Source organism: Centruroides vittatus, unplaced genomic scaffold (genome assembly GCF_030686945.1).
Source record: "Centruroides vittatus isolate TY-2023 unplaced genomic scaffold, ASM3068694v2 contig_862, whole genome shotgun sequence".
NCBI lineage: Eukaryota > Metazoa > Arthropoda > Arachnida > Scorpiones > Buthidae > Centruroides > Centruroides vittatus.
The window spans coordinates 2,113,021-2,133,479 of record NW_027122562.1 but is presented as its reverse complement, the minus strand read 5'-3'; the positions used below and the strand labels follow the sequence as shown (position 1 = coordinate 2,133,479).

Genomic DNA, 20,459 nt, shown 5'->3' with positions numbered 1-20,459 from the left:
TACTTTTTATAAAATTTATCTTGCAACCTTAAAGGTTGCAAGATAACCAGACATGTGCTGTTTCACCTGCAGTTTACTTACATTATTATTATTAATAATTATTAATTACAAAAATAGCATCCTGTATACATAGTCATATTCCATTTGCTTAATAAATTACATCAGTTACATGGCACTCGACATATTGTACAGAAATATATAAATCTCAGATAATTCGATACTTGATAATTTGAAGTTGCATTTATTTTATCCCTTGAATTTCGAACTAATGAGGATTTCCTGTAATAATTAATAACTGCTACAAATTTGAATGTTACTGAATAAGAAGATGAAATCTTTATTTACAATAAATTGAAGTGAGATTTAAAAAATTAAAAAAGACAAATGAAAAGAATAGAAAGATGACAAAAGTTACAGAAATTTTTAATTTAAAAATTTTTTTAAAAAGTCCAGTATAATTTGGATTATTGATAGGAGTTTAGATTCAGAATATCAAGATAAATGAAAAACTGGATTTAAAATCTCATAAACACTAAGAAAGTGCAAATTGATTTAGAATATGATATTAATAAATCTATGAGAGAGGTACTATTATTTCAAATTCTTGTAAAAATTTAACAAAAACATTAATTTTTATTTAATCTTGAAATTCTGAAAATCTATTATTATACAGTGAAACCTGCAAAAGTCAGAACTTATGGGACTAAAGTGGTACCTCAGAACTTGAATTCAATTTGTTCCTAGAAGACGTTTCAGTTCCAGAAAGTTCAAGTTCCAAAACAATTTTTCCCATAACAAATAATGTAAATTAATCCATTCCTAAACCCCTGAAATGCCCATTTTAATTGTAAAAAAATCATAATTTGAGCTAAAATAACATGTATAAATGTCTTAATTAATGCATAAAACAAAGAAAAAATGAATAATGCAATAAAATGAAAATACTGTATTATAACTTCATTTACTTTAGTGAGGAGTGCATGCACACAACTCTCATGCTTAGCGATGAGTTCTTTTTTTTTAGCATGCTCCACTATAGTGGCAAAGTGCTTATGTTAGGACTTTTGTCTGCCTGTCAGACGTCCATGTGCATGCGCAATGACTTCACTTTCATTACCTAAGTGTTATGTTCCATTCAATCCATTTATTGCACATGTCCACACGCATGTGCAACAACTACTTGATTCCAAGCAGTGGCAGATTTAGCACTTGAGAAACCCCAGGTGCAATTCATTTTTGAGGCCCCCTCTAAATATTTCCCCTACCCCTACACTCTAGTGTGCATTCCATATGCACATTTTTTACACTTGTAGGCACTATACCGGTGGTAAAAAAAAAAAAAAAAAAAAAAAGAGCCATACGAAAATAACACTGATAATTAACCAATACAAAATTACAACTGCGTGGCTGTATTTAATAGGTTACTGATGTTCAGATTGTATTAATTATGAAAATTGAAACTTATTGGTACAAGAATTATTAACAATCACAATGTGGATTAGTCTCTGTAAACCTTGTAGACTGGTACTCTTATCTCACAGCAGATTGGTCAGTAAACTATTTTTATTTTTATGAACGGACTACAAATGCATTTCAGGTTGGCACAGTGTATTTGCAACCCCTCATCAGTGCTAGTTCAAATAAAACGAAATTAAAACATGACATTAAACATTAATAAAAAACACAAAACACTTACAATGTACCACAATATAAATTGTGGAGTAATGTCACGAGTAGGAGGTGGAAGGGTTAACCTTCCTCATCACAAATCATTATCCAAGTGGATATAAATAGTAAACATTATATAACAGTAAGGATGGTTGCCAGATGTCAGTTGACTTGGGAGAGTGGTCACAAGTGTTGACAATGTGGGGGTACACATACAATATTATTAAAGGTTATAACCGTACAGGATACACATTAACAAGTGAAATATGTTACATATATATAGATGTGGGACTCAAACATTAGGATTAACAATTTTAGCATTATTTATTAAATCATACCATCTGTGTTCTATTTGCATACCATCTGAATTATTAATCAAGTTATTTCTTTGTTTTCTAATTACTAAATGTTCTTTAAATTTCCTTTTATAGATATCTTTTAATAATAGATATTGAAAATAAACTTCACCCGTGACTACCGGTACATATAAAGTCTAATCCAGCAACTTCAACCTTTAAATTTCGGGTACAAACGACGAAAATTAACAGAAAAAACTAACGTTTTCGAATCTCCATCGAGATCTTCCTCAGGTTCGTTAATGGAATGTCATGAGAATAGAACTCTTTTGAAGTTCAAAAAATCGAACATCTCCAGCGTGCGATGACGATGCAAAACATAAGATTGATATAATAGACCTGAGTCTACTAACGTAACGTCGCAAAATATCAATGCAGGAAATAAAACCATGTCTACCATCGTGGATTGACCTCCGAGATGTATCGCCACGCGTACGATAAAACGTTGCTGTCTTTGTAATTAATGCATTTCCCCGATTTGGTAGCTCTGTAAATCTCCAGGGTCTCCAATGCCCTAATGTGGTCCGTTTTGAACGACTTCTTAATGAGGGTGGCGTTATCGAAGTCCGCTTTTACATCAGGGTCCGTGGCATACGTCGACAGGGCGGTGGTGTGCCTTTTTTTGGCAACGTCATTCTTATGTTCAGAAACCCTTTTTTGGAGGGATCTCTTGGTAGAACCAATATATACTAGGTCTCTTTGGAATCTGTGGTCTCTTAACGGGATACTATAAACGCCCGGTGCCCTTAAAATGCTCGGTTTGTCCTTGGCGTTTCTGAGAAGCGAGTAGATAGATGGCGTTCTCGCGTACGCTAACTTGGTGCCCTTCCTTAGCGCTATTTCCCTGTACAAGGAATGGAGGTCTTTGTTGTATAGTACAACAGTGTGCTGGTCGGGGCTCGAGTTAGGATCACTCCGCCCTGCGGAGGTGTGATGCGCTGTGTTTATATTACAACACTTACGAGATAAATTGCGGATAAGGCTACTTTTGTATCCATGGCTAGTGGCAATGTCTTCAATGTGTTTTAGCTCTGCGATCGTGTCATCCCTTTTAGTATTATGGGTGAATGCCCTATTTTGAAGTCGTTCAAAACGGACCACATTAGGGCATTGAAGACCCTGGAGATTTACAGAGTTACCAAATCGGGGAAATGCATTAATTACAAAGACAGCAACGTTTTATCGTACGCGTGGCGATACATCTTGGAGGTCAATCCACGATGGTAGACATGGTTTTATTTCCTGCATTGATATTTTGCGACGTTACGTTAGTAGACTCAGGTCTATTATATCAATCTTATGTTTTGCATCGTCATCGCACGCTGGAGATGTTTGATTTTTTGAACTTCAAAAGAGTTCTATTCTCGTGACATTCCATTAACGAACCTGAGGAAGATCTCGATGGAGATTCGAAAACGTTAGTTTTTTCTGTTAATTTTCGTCGTTTGTACCAGAAATTTAAAGGTTGAAGTTGCTGGATTAGAATAATAGATACGTTTAATGTATACCATTGTCATGTTTAATTCCGTTTTATTTGAACTAGCACTGATGAGGGGTTGCAATACACTGTGCCAACCCGAAATGCATTTGTAGTCCATTCATAAAAATAAAAATAGTTTGCTGACCAGTCTGCTGTGAGATAAGTCTACTAGTCTACAAGGTTTACAGAGACTAATCCACATTGTGATACTATACAGCAATCCGACTATATTTTAAGAATTATTAAGTTTAAATAGGTAAAAGTGTTAAAAAGAAACAAAATCTAGTAATCCATGGATATAAAAAAAATTTATTTTAAAATTTACTACTGATTTGTCAATTTAATTTAGGGAATACTGCTAAATTATTAATTATTTTTATTATGAAAAAAATAATTAAATAAAATAATGTTTTTTTATTATTTTGAGAGCTGAATTTTGAGGCCCCAGGTGCACGCCTTGTGTGCCTGTGCAGAAATCTGCCACTGATTCCAAGAATTTATAAAATTTATTTTAAACAAAATTAATATTTGATTCGCTTTTGTGAGTGTGCTATCAGATTGGCATGACCAAGCTTGTTATCTCAATCATTGCTCTTTGAAGCTTTCTCTGAGGTTTCATAACCTTATCAGTCTTCTTAAGTCTTATGGTGAATGCACAGGGGGTGATATTTAAAAAAATCAACACCAAAAACAGTGAGTAAAAAGAAACAAGTTATTTGAGGAAGCTTTGGAATGAGAACAGATGAGCTGAGCACAGCTGGGTTTGTTTAATATGTGCACTGAACTCATATCAATGGTGTTAAAATTATCTTATGTAACATATGCCACTATGTAGGGGTTTATATTTCTAGGCAATGTGCATTTAGTAAAGTAATGAATTTCCCCTGTTTGTAACTCAGAAAGTAGCAAATAGTCCAAAATAAAAATTAACCCAATATGGCAACACTGTTGTATCATGTGTACCTATACAGATATCATATACCATACAGTATGGCCTTTGTGTTTGAGTTCCAAGTAAAGTTTGACTTTTGGAGCAAAATTTCCTTAAAATAAAGTTTAAATTCCAAGTTATTCAACCTCTGGGCACTTGAGTTCTGAGGTATCACTTTAATTTATTTTTATATATCTTGCGGGTTTTCCATTGACACAATGTAGTCTTACTGGCCATATAAACACCTTAAAAATGTTCCTTTACAAGTTTATAGGATTGAGTGAAAAAGTATGATTTTTTAAATGCTTTATATGTTTATTCAAATTGCATTTGTTACAGATGTCTGTATACATTGTAAAGATTTTATATATAAGTACATGGATAAAATCCAATTTACTGTAAAAAACTGTAATGTCAATGAGCTTCAGACAGAAAAACAAAAGGATAATGGGATAAAAGTGATCTTAATTCTGGAAGAAAAACCTAACTTCCTGCTCAGGTTTCTAGAACACTTATACATGCATATCTTAGGAAATAAATTTTCAACAATAAACCAATCTGATGGATACATTTTAGACAGAACAAGGGTTTGGTTAGTATACAAGTGTGATTTCTTGTCCTTCATCAGTCTTATAAAAACTAAATTCAGTTTATTTTATTTTATTTATTGTTACTATAACTTTTTCCTCTTTCTTTTTCTTCATACACGTCCTTGTTATAATTTGCAACAATCTTTAATCATATTTACATTTTTATCGTATTACTGAAATATATTTATTTTCTTTCATTGTATAATATTAATACGAAAATGTAAAATGTAAAAATATTGTAAATTTTTTTTCTGATCAAATTCTAATTTGTAATTTTTAAATGAAAAACTACTCTGCTTTACAAGCTGAAATTGACCTAAACCAATAACTTAATATCAAAAACATTTCTAGTTAACTTATCCATATTCCTTCAATTTCATGTAGCTGAAAACTTGCATTTGATTTAAGGGCTTGAGCTCTTCAATTTGCTTTCATCATCATTTGTGTTTAGTTTGCATGTCCATAATTTTGTTAAGGTCAAAAAATCAATTCAAAAAACTGTAATAAAGTTCAACACAATAACAACACTTTTCAAGCCTGCTTCAAGTCTACATAACACTAACAACTTTAGCCAGTTATGCTACAGAGCCCAGAAGCAGATTCAGATCAATTGGGGCCCTGGGCATAGAAAAAAATATTGGGCCCCTTAAAAAAAGAGAGAGACAGGAAAAATAAAAATACATGTTAACAATATTTTTAAATAAATAAAAAATATTATGTACTATTAATGTTTTATTTCCAATAAAATTTGAATATAATATATCATATATTATATTCAAATTTTACTGCCAATCGTAAACTTGTACGTACATAATTAAAATTGCACATATGAAACCAAACTTAGTGTCATTAGAAAAAGTGTAAAGTTAAGGTTTTGCAGGGCCCTTCAAAAGTTGGGGCCCAGGGTGTGCACCTGGTACACCTGCCATTAAATCTGCCTCTGTACGGAGCCCAGTATGACAGTAAAACGGGAGGGAGTAAAATTAATACATCAAGTCCTCAATGAACACCAAATAACATCAATAGAAACACTAAAAGTTCATAAAGCAACTAGACAAAAAGAATATGTTAATTACAAAGACATTAAAAGAATATGTAAAATGATCAGAGTCATACAGTGAATGTCACACCAATAGTTTTACTAATTTAAGAGAGAAACTTCTACAAAAAAGGTGTTAAAGACATTTAAAGAACATTTTATCTTGCTGCTAGTGCTTTCAACACAGTAATGGGCATTGTCCTCAGGCAGATACAGAATCGAATAAAACTTTTCAAACCGGTTTTTTAAATTGAGAAAAGAAATGGCATAAACCACTTAGAACATTATAATTTCTTGTTCTAAATTGAAGTGCATGTAACAATTACATGCATGAGACGTAATAAGCAGATTAGGCACAGAGAGTAGGAATGGAGCTAATATTGGTGGTTTAATCATTTGTATAAACTGACCCATATTGTGGGCAAATCAAGAATGGGGGAGTTGCATGGAGTTAACAATATGGTGAAGAGGGCCTGCCCTCTTCACAGCCATAACTCCTTTAATTAGAAGGGCCTTTTTATTGTCTTCCACACAAGCCTCTACCAACACTGAGATTGTTGCTATCCAATCAGCAGTATGTGTGGCAGGTTATGGCACTTCTAAATATAACCATACCTTAAACAGAGTTAAAAGGTCCCTTTTCCCCACTACTATCTTACACAACCCAAAGAACTGGACAGTAGTCCGTTCTTCACTACCATTTTGTGGCTGCATCATAGCCCAGATTTGCCATATTTTCAGGCAAAACGCATTGCTTTTACCAGTTACCCCACGCCCAAATCTGAGGAGGCTTTTATGTAATGACAGGGATGCAGTTTTGATCCTAGAAAAGTTGGGCTTATATTCTATTCCATTAGAAAACACAATATCTGGGGTACATAATCACTACATAGGGGTGGCCACGAGAATGTTATCTAGACGCATTTCTGAGCACCAACATTCCATTGCAGTAGGGAGGTGTGACACTGAGCTGTCCGGGATGGTGTTACAACACCACCACACCCCACTGTGAGACTGGGTGGCGATGCTCAGACGCTGTGAAGAGGGCAGGCCCTCTTCACCATATTGTTAACTCCATGCAACTCCCCCATTCTTGATTTGCCCACAATATGGGTCAGTTTATACAAATGATTAAACCACCAATATTAGCTCCATTCCTACTCTCTGTGCCTAATCTGCTTATTACGGCTCATGCATGTAATTGTTACACGCACTTCAATTTAGAACAAGAAATTATAATGTTCTAAGTGGTTTATGCCGTTTCTTTTCTCAATTTAAAAAACCGGTTTGAAAAGTTTTATTCAATTCTGTATCTGCCTGAGGACAATGCCCATTACTGCGTTGAAAGCGCTAGCAGCAAAATAAAATGTTCTTTAAATGTCTTTAAAGCCTTTTTTGTAGAAGCTTCTCTCTTAAATTGTAAAAGATTATCTGCAGCTTGGCAATTGTTTTATGACAACCCAAAGAAGAGAACATTATAATATAATTGTCACCTTGTTATTTTATATGTATTATTGTGAGGCTCTGGAAATGTCCTGGAACCACACTAAAAATAAAAAATATGAATTTATTAGTATAAAGATAAGAAAATTTTTATATCCATAAAAGAATATATTCAATTTAGAAAAAAAAGTTGTTCTCAGAATTTAAACAAAAGAAAACTAGACAATTTTGTAAGTCCCAAGATCAACTATCTCTGATTTTGACTCGTCCCATGATCTGAGTTCAGATCTCATTACACTAAGTAACTAGTGATGACCAATTAGAAAGTGGAGATAAGGAAAATAACCAATCAAAGAGGTTAATCTGGGATCCAAAATTGATAAAAATTCACATTAAAAGACACAGAGAGTTTCTCTCCCTAGCTCCTGCTGTGTAGTGCCTTGCAGAAGTGTCTAGTTCATGCCACCCTGGATGCCAGTGCCAAAAGGATTTAAATTTCACCAACGATAGTAGCCCAAGATAAATGACACCAACTAAAACTGTCAGAGAAACATCCTCTTAAACTAAAACTGTCAAAGATTCACTCTTGTGCTCTCCAACAAAAACAGTGCATCTGTAAGATATATTTTTATGCTATAATAAATTGGGATGATATGTAACTGTAGAAGCTCTCTATGCCAATCACTCCCACTTATGAACAGGAACTACTCTGTCATTCTGACTTTACATACGGATCGGCAACCTCATATTATAATTTTCTGGCTTTGAACTTATGTTAACATTTGAAGCCTAGACAATCTATATTTTAAACTTCCAAAAAAACACCATAGAATGAAGTAAGGTTCCAATTTTAAAACAATAGAAATTTCAATAACAAACAATAGAAATGTACACCTGAATCAAGCTTATAAATAGAGCTGAAAACATTTGTCCAATACTTAAATCATTGCTGGAAGAGTGTTATTGGTTATTATTAATGTGTTCCTTAAGGTCTAACTATATCATCAATTTCTGTAAAAAAGAATATATGCAAGAACAAAAATAAAGCTCAGAATAATGATATACAAAAAAACAGAAGAGTAAGCAATTCCCATTAATAAAAAATAATTTTTTATGGCACTTCACTGATGTGGAAATATATAACACCCAAATTTCTTGCTTTTGCATCTATAGGCCTACTTTTCTGTAACAACATGATTTCTTCCATTCCATTCCAGGTTCCAGCTTTCAGAGAACATTTCTTGGGTAATGTAATCATTTTACTGGAAAATATTTGAACTTTCCATCTATGGAAGGTTTCCACCTTAGGTTCCGGCTTTCACAGGTTTTTACTGTAATATCTTTTCATATATATAAACCTCTCATTATATATGTTGCAGGGATATGATAAAAGTGGAGATTTGGTCAAATCCCTAAGGGAGATGATCAATTTACTGAAGATGTTAAAATAAGGTTTGATATTGACATTTCTCTAATTAAATGAAGTGATTTGATCAAATCTCTAAACTGGTTTCGTGAAATGACAAAAAATGAATCAACAAAGTAAGAATTACTTATATGAAAAGATAGAGATAAAGCCAAGTTTATTTATTTTTATTAAAACATGTTGTAAATTTGTTGCACCTGGAGTTACAGAGGATGTTATTTTTTTTTACAGGCATATCTATTTGTTTCGCATTGTACCTTGGATTTTTCACAGGAACATTTCTTAAACCATTGACCTCCAAATAAAGATAATTTTCCAGCAATTTCTTGCAAACTTAGCTTTATCGCAGTTGCACAAATCATTACGCCATGATAGTCGTGCACATTTATATTTTTCTTTATCATGCCGCTCGCTCAAAGACGTCCTGATAGTTTCATTGAACTGTTCTTCACACACAAATTCAGTTTGAGTCTGATTTTGTCCTGTATTCAAAGCCATTATTTTGATAATCGTACAAATTACAAGAAAAATAAAATATAAATGCACACGACTATCGTGACATAATGATTTGTGCAACTGCGTGCACCAGAGGTTGCTAGCAACTAACCTGTTGAAGGGACAAGGGGTGGGTAACTAGCGCAAGCAGTGCTATGCAAGTCCTGACTTGTTTATTTTATCTTTTCATTAAAATAGTACAGGGATGTGATCAAATCACTTATTTTTTTATGGAAATGACTCTATAGAATTGTCATTTTAACATCTTCAGTAAATTGATCATCTCCCTTAGGGATTTGACTAAATCCCCACTTTTATTATATCTCTGCGACATATATACATAATGTATACATATTATAATATACATAAATAAATTAACAAGATAATTTCTTTGTTCAAAATATGTATATGTGTATTTAAACACACATGCACAACAAGATCTTGTTTTATATGGGATTGATATACATAGATTTGGAATTTTGCAGATGGCAAATAGTTAGGTTAACTAGATCTCAGTTTAGGTTAACTCATTCCTAATTATAAAAGATATAAACAACACTTTTTTAACAATCCAGCAAATGTTTAATTCGTTAAAAACGTTTTTGACCGATTTCAGCGTTCTTCATCAGTTATTCTAAAGTTAAGAACAAAGTATTCGAAATTTATGAAAAACAAAAATAAAATTTCTTTTTACACGAAAAGCATGGTTGCACAGATTAACAGAAATGCGCTTACCGGTTAATCAAAAATTACAAAACTAATATAAAGAAAATACAACAAATAAAAAAAATAAACAATAGTGCCGTCCAAAAATACATCTATAAACCTGTATCAATATAAAAGGACTTCCAGGCAGTGTATAATCCATCTGCATCCCTGTGATTGATGCATTCTGTGGTTACATGTGCCTTGTATATATCTATTTTTTCGAGAAGTTTCACCACCTGTATAGATTTCGTTGCCCTAATAATTACTGCTTGATTCCAGAATACGATGACATCCTTTTGTTTGGCAAATGCTGCCAGCACAGTGCTATTCACGTTCCTACTCACCAAGTATTTGTGCTCATTTACCCTTTGTTTTAAGTGCCGCATGGTCGCTCCAATATACACGAGGTTAGAGTTAAATCTACAATTTTTTAAAGGAATAGAGTATATCCCTGTCATGTTATTTCATTTAATCTTCTTCTTGTCATTCTTTAATAACATTCTTATTTTTGTTTTTTGTAAATTTCAAATACTTTGTTCTTAACTTTAGAATAACCGATGAAGGCTGCTGAAATCGGTCAAAAACGTTTTTAACGATTAAACATTTGCTGGATTGTTAAAAAGGTGTTGTTTATATCTTTTACAATTTGTTTAGCTTCAGTACACATATATTATTTACTCATTCCTAATGCTACCAAATCTGACAATTATATCAGTCAATCATGTTTCTCCAGCTTTTGACATTTCAAACATGGAATATACTGAATGTTACTCTCATTTGAGTACCTTGCCCTCCCATCTTCTTTTTGAGTACAATTTTAATTATTTAATTTTACTTTACTATCTCTGAAATATTACTGGGAGATGACACTCCAATATTTTATCTTTTTATTCTAAAATAATAGTTTCATCTTTATCACTCACTACAATAACAGAAAGCAAAAGACATTAGTATTAATCAGAGTCAGATCTACAAATAAAATTTATGGACAACTTACAGCAGCATTGTGCAATAGTTAGTAATAAACTTAGTTTTTAAACTCAATGTTACAACTCTATTTATTGTCCATTTAATGTTTTATAATTTACAATTAGTCATCTAATACTTATAACAATCTACTTTATTATAAATGTCTTCTGTTGTACAATGTCCATACAATGACTTATCTTGTACAACAAAGTTGGCAACCCTAATATCTCCTGACACACAACCCTATATAAAACAAGACCATACTGTAGATACACAAGAGAAATCAATGATATATTAGAAAATTTTCCATTCTTTCTCAATCAAGAGTCTAATGATTCAATATTTATTTTGATAGAGTGTAGGATGTAACAGAAACTGACATTAGGTTATTAAGCAAAATTTTCTTTAAAATGTAATTCATAAAAAAAAATAATAATAAGAAAATAAAAATAAAAAAAATGTACCAACATTACCATAATCTTGACTTATAATCTGGTATTAAATTACCAAATTATAAACCGAGATATGTTCACGTAACTTAAAAAACCTCAAATATATGCAGACTCTGTCTTTATTCTGTAAGGAATTTCAAAAAATACTGAATTAGATTATTTAGATTATATATATATATATATATATATACATTTTTTGATCTTAAGCTTCAATTCAAAAAATTTTGTTGAAAACTAAGCACTTCACTTAAAATATGTTAAATATCATATAGTCTGGAATACAAACCAACTGATTTACATATAAAAGTGTTTCAATTTTATAAAATTTTAAATTTAAAATCTCTACAACCAAAAAGACCTTTTTGGTCTACATTTAAGATATTTTTGACAACCTTAATCTTATTGAACAGCAAGAAAGATTGACATTTCTTGCTAATTTGGCTAAAATCAAAATCTCCAATTTTTCTTAGGTTTCTTTGAGAAGACTAATTTCAAAAATTTAGGACAACTAAATTTATTTAGTTTTGCATACTCTGAAGATATATTTTTTTAAAATTATTTATATTATTTTCTGATATGCTGCATAACACTTCTATAATTTTGGAAATAAATTAATATTAAAGTTTTAAATTATATCTGTGATAAACTTAAAAAATTTCACTGGATGAACTGTATTAGTGTCCTCTATTTGATGTCCCTTCGAACACCAATCAGGAAATAACAATTTCACACTGGAGATGACCTTTCTTTTGAGACTACTATTCCCAACTCAACATGTAAAACATTAAGAAAGTGCCTTCGGTGGAGGCTTGCACACTTTTAAAACAAATTTTTCATTTAATAAAATATATCTGTGATATATGATTTCAATTCATATTCTTATTATATGATATTTAAAAACAATCAATTTTTCTTATTATTAAAAAAGTATTGCTGTTTTTCCTTTGCTTTAATTACACAAAATAAAAAATATTGCTAAATTTTGTGATGAAAATCAAATATTTCAAATATCTGATTTATACCATAAAAATTTAAATATATTAAGTATATAAGTATAACAAGCATCATGAAGCCCAATATATATATATATCACCAAACAATCGCCTAAATATTTGTGCTACTGGCAAGCGCACTGCACGGTAAGCGGAGGCTGCAGGTTCATGCCCCGCACAGTCAGTTCTTTTCTTCCAGATAATTCTAAATTATTTAATAAATTATTAAAATTATATTAATATTAATACTTTAATATTGTAATAATAAAACTCTTACATTCTCTCTCTTTAAAAGAAATAATTTGATTTAAAACTGTTTAGTTAAGTAAACTGTATCAACAATAATACTGAATGATAAAATTTAAAACATTTAAATTTTAAAAAGTTAAGAAAAATTTATTTTACTAGATCTATTATTAAAAGAAATATATTCCAAAAATCTTTAAAATTCAGCAAGAAATTTATTTAACTAGTATTTTTGGCTTTTTTTAAAGTTATAATAATTATTTGTATAAAATTTATTTAAACTGTGTTCTACTCATGAAAAGAACTGAGGCTTAAATTTTAATATGCATTCAAATTATTCTATTGTTATAATCCAAAAAATATTAGTTAAATAAATTTTCTACTTAATTTTAAGGTTTGTTTTTTTTTTTCATTTTTACTTTAGTTACTAAAAATTTGAAGCAAAGAATAATGTATTTTGACACTAAATAATATGGGTTTAATTACTTTTACTTTAATATAAAAAATAAAATATACTTTCATAACTTACGTTGTTCCAGGATGAAGAGCATATTTTTTCTTCTCTAATCTATTTTTGCTAGCAAAAACATCATGCCTTTCAGTTTTTTTCCATAGATAATAGAATTGTACCAATTCACCTACGGATCTAGTTCGAACCTAATATAATTTTAAAAAATTTTGAACATTTATGAGTTTCAGAGAATAATAAACTCATAACTTAATGTTCTGATATAATTCTTCATCTAATGGTTTTCATATTACATTTAATCTCTCTGAATTAAAATAAACACAAAATGAAAAACAGTAATACTTCTATAATAAAAAACATTTTTTTATCATATATGCAGGACATTATAAGTTTTTATTTTATAATTATCCCAAAACCTAGAAGGAAAAATTAATATTAAAATTATATGCATATAATTATAAGATATAAATTAGCAGAAAGATGGGTAGCTCCAAATAGTCAGTAGCACTGAACAGAGTTTTTTCTTTTCTATGATACATAATGCTATCGATACTATAAAGATATGAAGCATACATGCCAATAGCAAAGTCATTCTTTCCTCATAAGTATGTAATCTGAAACATGACAAAGCATCAAAGAATTTTTTGCTTAGAAAAAAAAAATCACCAAATCCTTCAAAAAGAATTCTTATAATTAATGTGCTAGAATTTAAAATCAAATTAATTAATGTCAGGGAACTAAATACCATATGCAGGCAGTGGTATAATGGTGTCCATTTTTGACTAAGAATGAAGTAGTTTTTGTCACAACTGGAAAATTTGGAAGTAGTGTTTTCAAGTACTGGTAATGCCAGACAAACCTGGTAGGTATTCTTGGATTGAGTATGAATAGGGAGAAAATGGAAAGTAAGAAATCAATTGAAAATAGGAAATAAAAAAGAAAACAATCAGAGACTCGTAGAAATGAAGTGTTGGTATGGCTATATCGAAAGATATTGTGACTTGTTGCACACTCTGCAGCAAGTCCTACAATGAAGAGTGGATTCAGTGTTGCATCAATATACAGGATGGATTCATGAAGAGTCTGCAAATCTCAAAACATGACTCAATTATGTGTGTGATATGTGCAAATTCAACCATTCTTTAAAAATATTTTGTTTTGTTAAGTTTTGTTTATGAAAATATTCCATAAAAACTGCCATTGTAATAGGTATGCCAAGGCACTCTCCAATTTTTCAGTATATGTTTTTTAAAATAAAGTTTAAACCTTTATAACAGAAAACAAAAAGTTAGCAGATACTAGCAAGGTTGCAGCCAAAGTTTTCAATACAAAAATGTGTACATCGGACGTTCAGTGCCGCCATCCCATAAGCCTAACAGTTTGACAATGGCATTTAGAATGTTGAGCATGATTCCACTGACATTCCAAACATCATTGTCAAACTTCTAGATTTATGGGAAGGCAATGCTGAATGTCTGACATACAGGTGACATAATAGTGAGGTTGCAGCCAATGTTTTTGCGTTGAAAACATTGGCTGCAACCTCACTATCATTTATTAATTTCATATAGTAAAAAATGCATATACAGTATTTCTGAAGGAACCCCTGAATTCAAAGGAAACATCCCCTGATTTTGGCAAAAAAAACTTTAAAGTTATTTTTACAAAGTTTGCATCTGGAACTATCCATTTTTCTCTTATATAAATATTAAACTTTTATGCAATATGATGATAAAAATATTTTCATCAAATTGCATAAAAATTTATTAACTCAAGTAAGAGAAGATCTAACAACATAAAATAATAGTTTCTAGCTTCAAATTTTCAAGAATTAGTCTTCATATATAAAAATTTATTCAAAAAAATAAAGTAATTACTAAAAATCAGAAAGCATAATATTCGTTAAGCACTAAATGACAAAAAGTTCAAGATATTCTAAAGTAAATAACATGTTTTATTGAGTAAATTGTATTTGTTGTAGAAATGAGTAAACAAGTATTAATTATATTACAGTTTCAATTACATAATTAAAATTTTGCTAACCTCTTCATGATACTGATCTCAAAAATCAATCAATCAGAGAAATTTTCCAGATCTTTCAGACTGGTAACAAAAAAGTGATAGTGTCTAAAATTCTAACCAGTTTTGTTCCAAATATTCTCAGTTGGTAACAAATGAAGAAAACAAGGAAGTCATGAACAAATTGTAATAGCATGTATGAAATTCTCAATTACATGATTACCACGTGTAGATGTCACCATTCTGTTTGAATTATTTCTGTTATGAAAGTAGAGCAAAAAATATTTTAAAATCTTATTGTCTTTATAAGTAGTAAAGGCATCAAGAAACATAGATCCATGCACTAAAAGACATATTGGATAAATCCAATTCCCCAGTAATCCTTTTGGAGAAATGGATGCATAAACTAATTACGTCTAACATGGACTCATATTCATATTCGATAAAGTCATCAAGAATAATATCTTATGATAGTTTGATACCAAAACAAACACTTCAAAGTATTTTGTATGTTTTGTGAATTTTCTCAAAAACAGACTTATCACACTGGATTATATACAGAACAGAGTGATTTTGAGACACATAATTTGCAGAATAATCTTATGTATTTATTTCATGATATGAATTTTGTACATAACAGGCCCCTCTTCAGTCTTAATACATTGATCCTTTTTTTTAGTATTTGTAGGAATATGTATACACATTCACAACAAACCTCCACCAAATAAGAACACTTTAAAAGGACAAACTTGAATGAAATTTTTACACTTTGATACCTCCTCTAGAAAAATTGATGAAACCATGTTGCAATCATAGTACAATTATACTCTAATAGAATTTACTAACAAAATCCCTCTTACATATCTGCATTGGCTTTGCCTTTGGGTGTTTCCCTCCTGCTCACAAGTATGTTCTAGTTTGTTTATTTTTCTCTGTAAACAAAATTAAACAAACTAGCACATACTTGTGAGCTGGAGAGAAACACACCCAAAGGCAAAGCCAATGCAGATGTGTAAGAGGGATTTTGTTAGTAAATTTCATTACAGTATAATTGTACTGTGATTGCAACATGGTTTCATCAATTTTTTTTAGAGATTTTATCAAAGTGTACAAATTTCATTCAAGTTTATGTCTTTTTAAAATGTTCTTATTTGGTGGAGGTTTGTTGTGAATGTGTATACATATGCCTACAAATACTGAAGAAAAGGAATCAATGTATTAAGACTGAAGAGGGGCCTGTTATGTACGAAATTCATATCACGAAATAAATACGTAAGATTATTCTGCAATTCGTTTCTCAACATCATTCTGTTCTTTGTATAATCCAGTGTGTGAGCCCGCGGGCTTGACCACAACCCTTATTGGAACCAGCTAGAATGAGCTAATTTCGTGCTAATTTACGAATTTGTAACTTAATGCCTTAAAGCGAGCATGAGAAAAAATGATTGCAACAAGAAGGGTCAAACAACATTCTCTATAAACAAACAGAGGGAAATTGTAAGAACAAGGTATCAAACATCCGATTGTGAAAGAGGGACTGCTGAAATTAAATGTCATTGCAGTCATCAGAAGAGACTTGTGCTCGCACCTGAAAATTAACCTTCAACTCCGTCAACAGTCAATCATGTGAACATTTTCCCAGGCCAATAGCATAGAAGGTGGAGATGCTGAAGTTCCGGGCGTTTGTCCCATACAAAGTTGGAAGCAGGCGTTCGTCCCATACACAGTCGAAAGAAAGGCGATGTCACATAGAAGAAATTAATTAGTGCCCAGGAATACGATGACAAGGTGACACCTTCAGCAGACCTCCATAAATGGACATCCCCAGCCCATACAAGTCTTGGACACAAAGACTCGCCAGCGACTCGTCAGTCATCGACCTCCGATAGAGCAATGTCATATCCTTGAATAACGAATATTGAGGTATAAGTAGATTATTGTAAACTCTCTCTCCATGAGCAAAGCATCAGAACTAGGGCAATAGGCCAAACATGCGCTTTGTGAGCTAAGTAGAACTGTTTGTCACTCCCCTCGATAGGAGTATATTTAACCTTATTTAACCGCATATAGATCTGTATATCCTAGATTTAGTTATAGAATAAACTTTTATTTTGTTATGTTAATACATGTCAACCTGTCTTATTTGACAAACGGACACCTATTAGCTTCCCAATGCACTTTCCACTTGACAATTTGTCTTCCTATCCAGTTTAGCCATCCGACAACTCCGAGGTTGAATTTCAACAACCAGTGCAGTGTAAGTGGTCAAAAGAAATTAATCTCTGGCCCTCTGCTTATCTCACACAGTGTGATAAGTCTGTCTTTCAGAAAAAGGTGCTAACACAAAGCATACAAAATAAGACAATGGACAAAAAGCTATTGGAATAATATTTCAAAGTACTTTAATCCCAAAAACTTTTGTTGAATCTTGTTTGATAATCCATGATTCATTGCTCTTATACACAATGAAACATAACTCTCATAATTATTCCTATAAAAAAATCATTATTCATTGCTAAATGAAACAGATTATTATTCATTCTTTGAATAATACCTATTCTATAATTATTTTCAAAGCTTTGTATTTTGAAGTCAACAGTAATCAATAAAATGATACACAAGAGCTGAAATATATCTTGTGAATTAATCTAATTATTGACAATGTTATTTTAATAATTTTTTGTAAGAAATCTCTAACTTTCAAAGTACATTATATTATTAGTTTTCTCTAATGGTTATGAACCCCTCCCAGGAATCATGTATTTGTAGACTTGTATTTTCATTTTATTATTATTTAGTTTTATAATTTCTAAATGTTCAAATAATTTTTCATAATTACATCATATTATTAGAAAAGAATGACTGAATAACAATTATTCAATGCTTTTCTAGTAAATCATTTGTTAAACCAGTTAATCTAGGAACTTCTTGAAATGGGAAATTCTGTTATTGTGACATTCAATTCAAATCTGTTCTAAAACAGATAATCTGAAAACTAAAATCAAGTTTACAATCTCCCTTATGAAAATAATCATAAAGACAACTAATGTTCTTGTACGTTCAAAAGCATAAAATTTATTTCTTTTTGATTTGAGCATTTCTATTGTTTAATATATATTAAAACAACAATATTTTCATTATATATGTATATATATGTTACATCATTATTAATATTGTGTTGCAATTTTTGAATTAACTCATCTAGTAAGAATTGACATAGAAAGATAGAAAGAAAAGAATGATGTTTTTAAAAATTAAAAAAAAAAAAATATTGCAACTTTTAAAAGACTACAAAATAGCCGATACCATTGTTACTTTTTTAACCTTTTACTTAATTTTTTTGTGTTTAACCATTCTCAAACCTCTATCAGCAAATAATGGACCAAATACACAACAGTGTTAGTCACCATGTCCAAAGTACCAGAGATGTTCTCTGGTACTTAGCTTCATGTCTTTAAAATGGGAGAACATCTCCCATTTTAAAGACATGAATCTGCTTATAACAAAAAGGAAGTAGAGACCAGACAAAAGATAAATCACAGAGAAGTTAACAATATACAAACACACCAAGAATAATGTATGCATCAAACACAAAGATGCAAGGTGTTTATTCTCAATGTGCAAGAGACAATCAATAAATAAGGTAACAAGATCTCTATAATACAGAGGAAAATGACTGGCAGCCTATAGAATCTGTTGCAAGAGACCAGAGTCACTGTGAGAGGATGTCATTTTCTTGCCTGGCAATGTGAAACCACACACTATCCAACACACCAGTTCACACATTGACAATATGCACTAGAAGATTTTGGAACACTGTATAGCTCAGATCTGGCTCTCAGTGACTTCCATCTCTTTGGGCTAATGAAAAAACCTCTCCATAGACAACAATTTCTGACTGTGGAGAGCATGTAACAGGCCATCATCATCCATCTGTACGGTCTTGACACAAAATTCTTTTCTGACAGAATGGATGCATTGATTACCCAATGGAACAAATGCTTGAACAAGTTGGTGGTTTATGTGGAAACAGGGTTCTTACATATGTACGTCTGGCTGTAGTTTCATATTTCTACTAACATCAATATAATCAGATATCCACTTATTACCTTATTTACTGATCCTTCCTTGTACTGGTACATACCATAAATATTTGTATACTAAATGAAGGCTTAACTTTGTCAGATTATTGTTTTATAGCACTTATACTTTCTTATACAACTACTATGTTCATTTTATAGTATTCTATATATTTTTTAAAATTTTATTCTTGTAATTTTTGTACATTTATTTTATCTTATTTTGTATTTTATTCCAATTTACTTCACAACAATTTCACTAATACTCCAAAATTTTTGTTCTATTTACTAATACAGTATGTCAATAATCAATTCAAATTCAAATCTGAATATTCTATTATGTGTTCTAAGCTATGTGTCCTGAAGTGGCTGCTTAGACAGCTGAAAACAACAGATTAACCAATTATTTTTTTGTTTGTAAAGGATAGAGTGTGCTTACATAACCCTGAACCAGTTTATGTGACACATTATTAATTTTTTAATTATTTATTTTTAATAAAACTCCTAACTCAATAACCAAACAACCAGCAATACAAACACGCCCTTCAAAAGCAAATATTTTTATCCATTTTTAAAGGACATTTTCAGGTTGGAGTTCTAATATGGAAATGCATGATTTTCAAATGATTTGGATCTATGTTGCCACTGCTGATTGGAGGAGACATGACCTCTACTGATAGATGGATATGGTGCATCAACTATAAGGAAGTAACACTATCCCAAATCAGTGGAAAATATATATCCACTATATCTACTTATCAACAGTGGCAACATAGAAAATCTATAATTTCATTTTTTAGAAACTGTTAATATTTGCTAATAGTTTTCAGATAATTCAGAGAAAAAATATCTTTTGAATATGAATATCTAAAACTTATAACTCATTTTTAAACAAGGTTTATAAACAGGAAAAAAATTTACTAATTAATTGACTTCCTTGTTGAAGTAGCTGAAGGAAATTACTAAAATTAAGTTTGTTAAACAGTACACAGATAATTCCTTGATAATTTAGAAAAACTGTTCTCTTCTAGAAAAATCCAATGATCTTTGCACTGGTGAAACTTTTGGTTTAAGTCTCAAAACAGACCAAGGTAGTA

The 20,459-nt window shown here is 31.1% G+C and overlaps 1 protein-coding gene across 6 annotated transcripts in view; it reads right to left on the bottom strand.

The window, feature by feature from the left end:
- Positions 1-20,459, bottom strand: part of LOC136982695 (mesoderm induction early response protein 1) — a 109,387-nt gene that overhangs the window by 12,500 nt on the left and 76,428 nt on the right. For 5 of the 6 annotated variants that reach the window (XM_067279267.1, XM_067279269.1, XM_067279268.1 and 2 more), the window contains one exon: positions 13,325-13,452. The exons of the other annotated variant lie outside the window; for it this stretch is intronic. In XM_067279267.1, the coding sequence (XP_067135368.1) occupies positions 13,325-13,452 (128 nt within the window). The remainder of the gene's footprint in view (positions 1-13,324; positions 13,453-20,459) is intronic. 6 annotated transcript variants of the gene reach the window in all.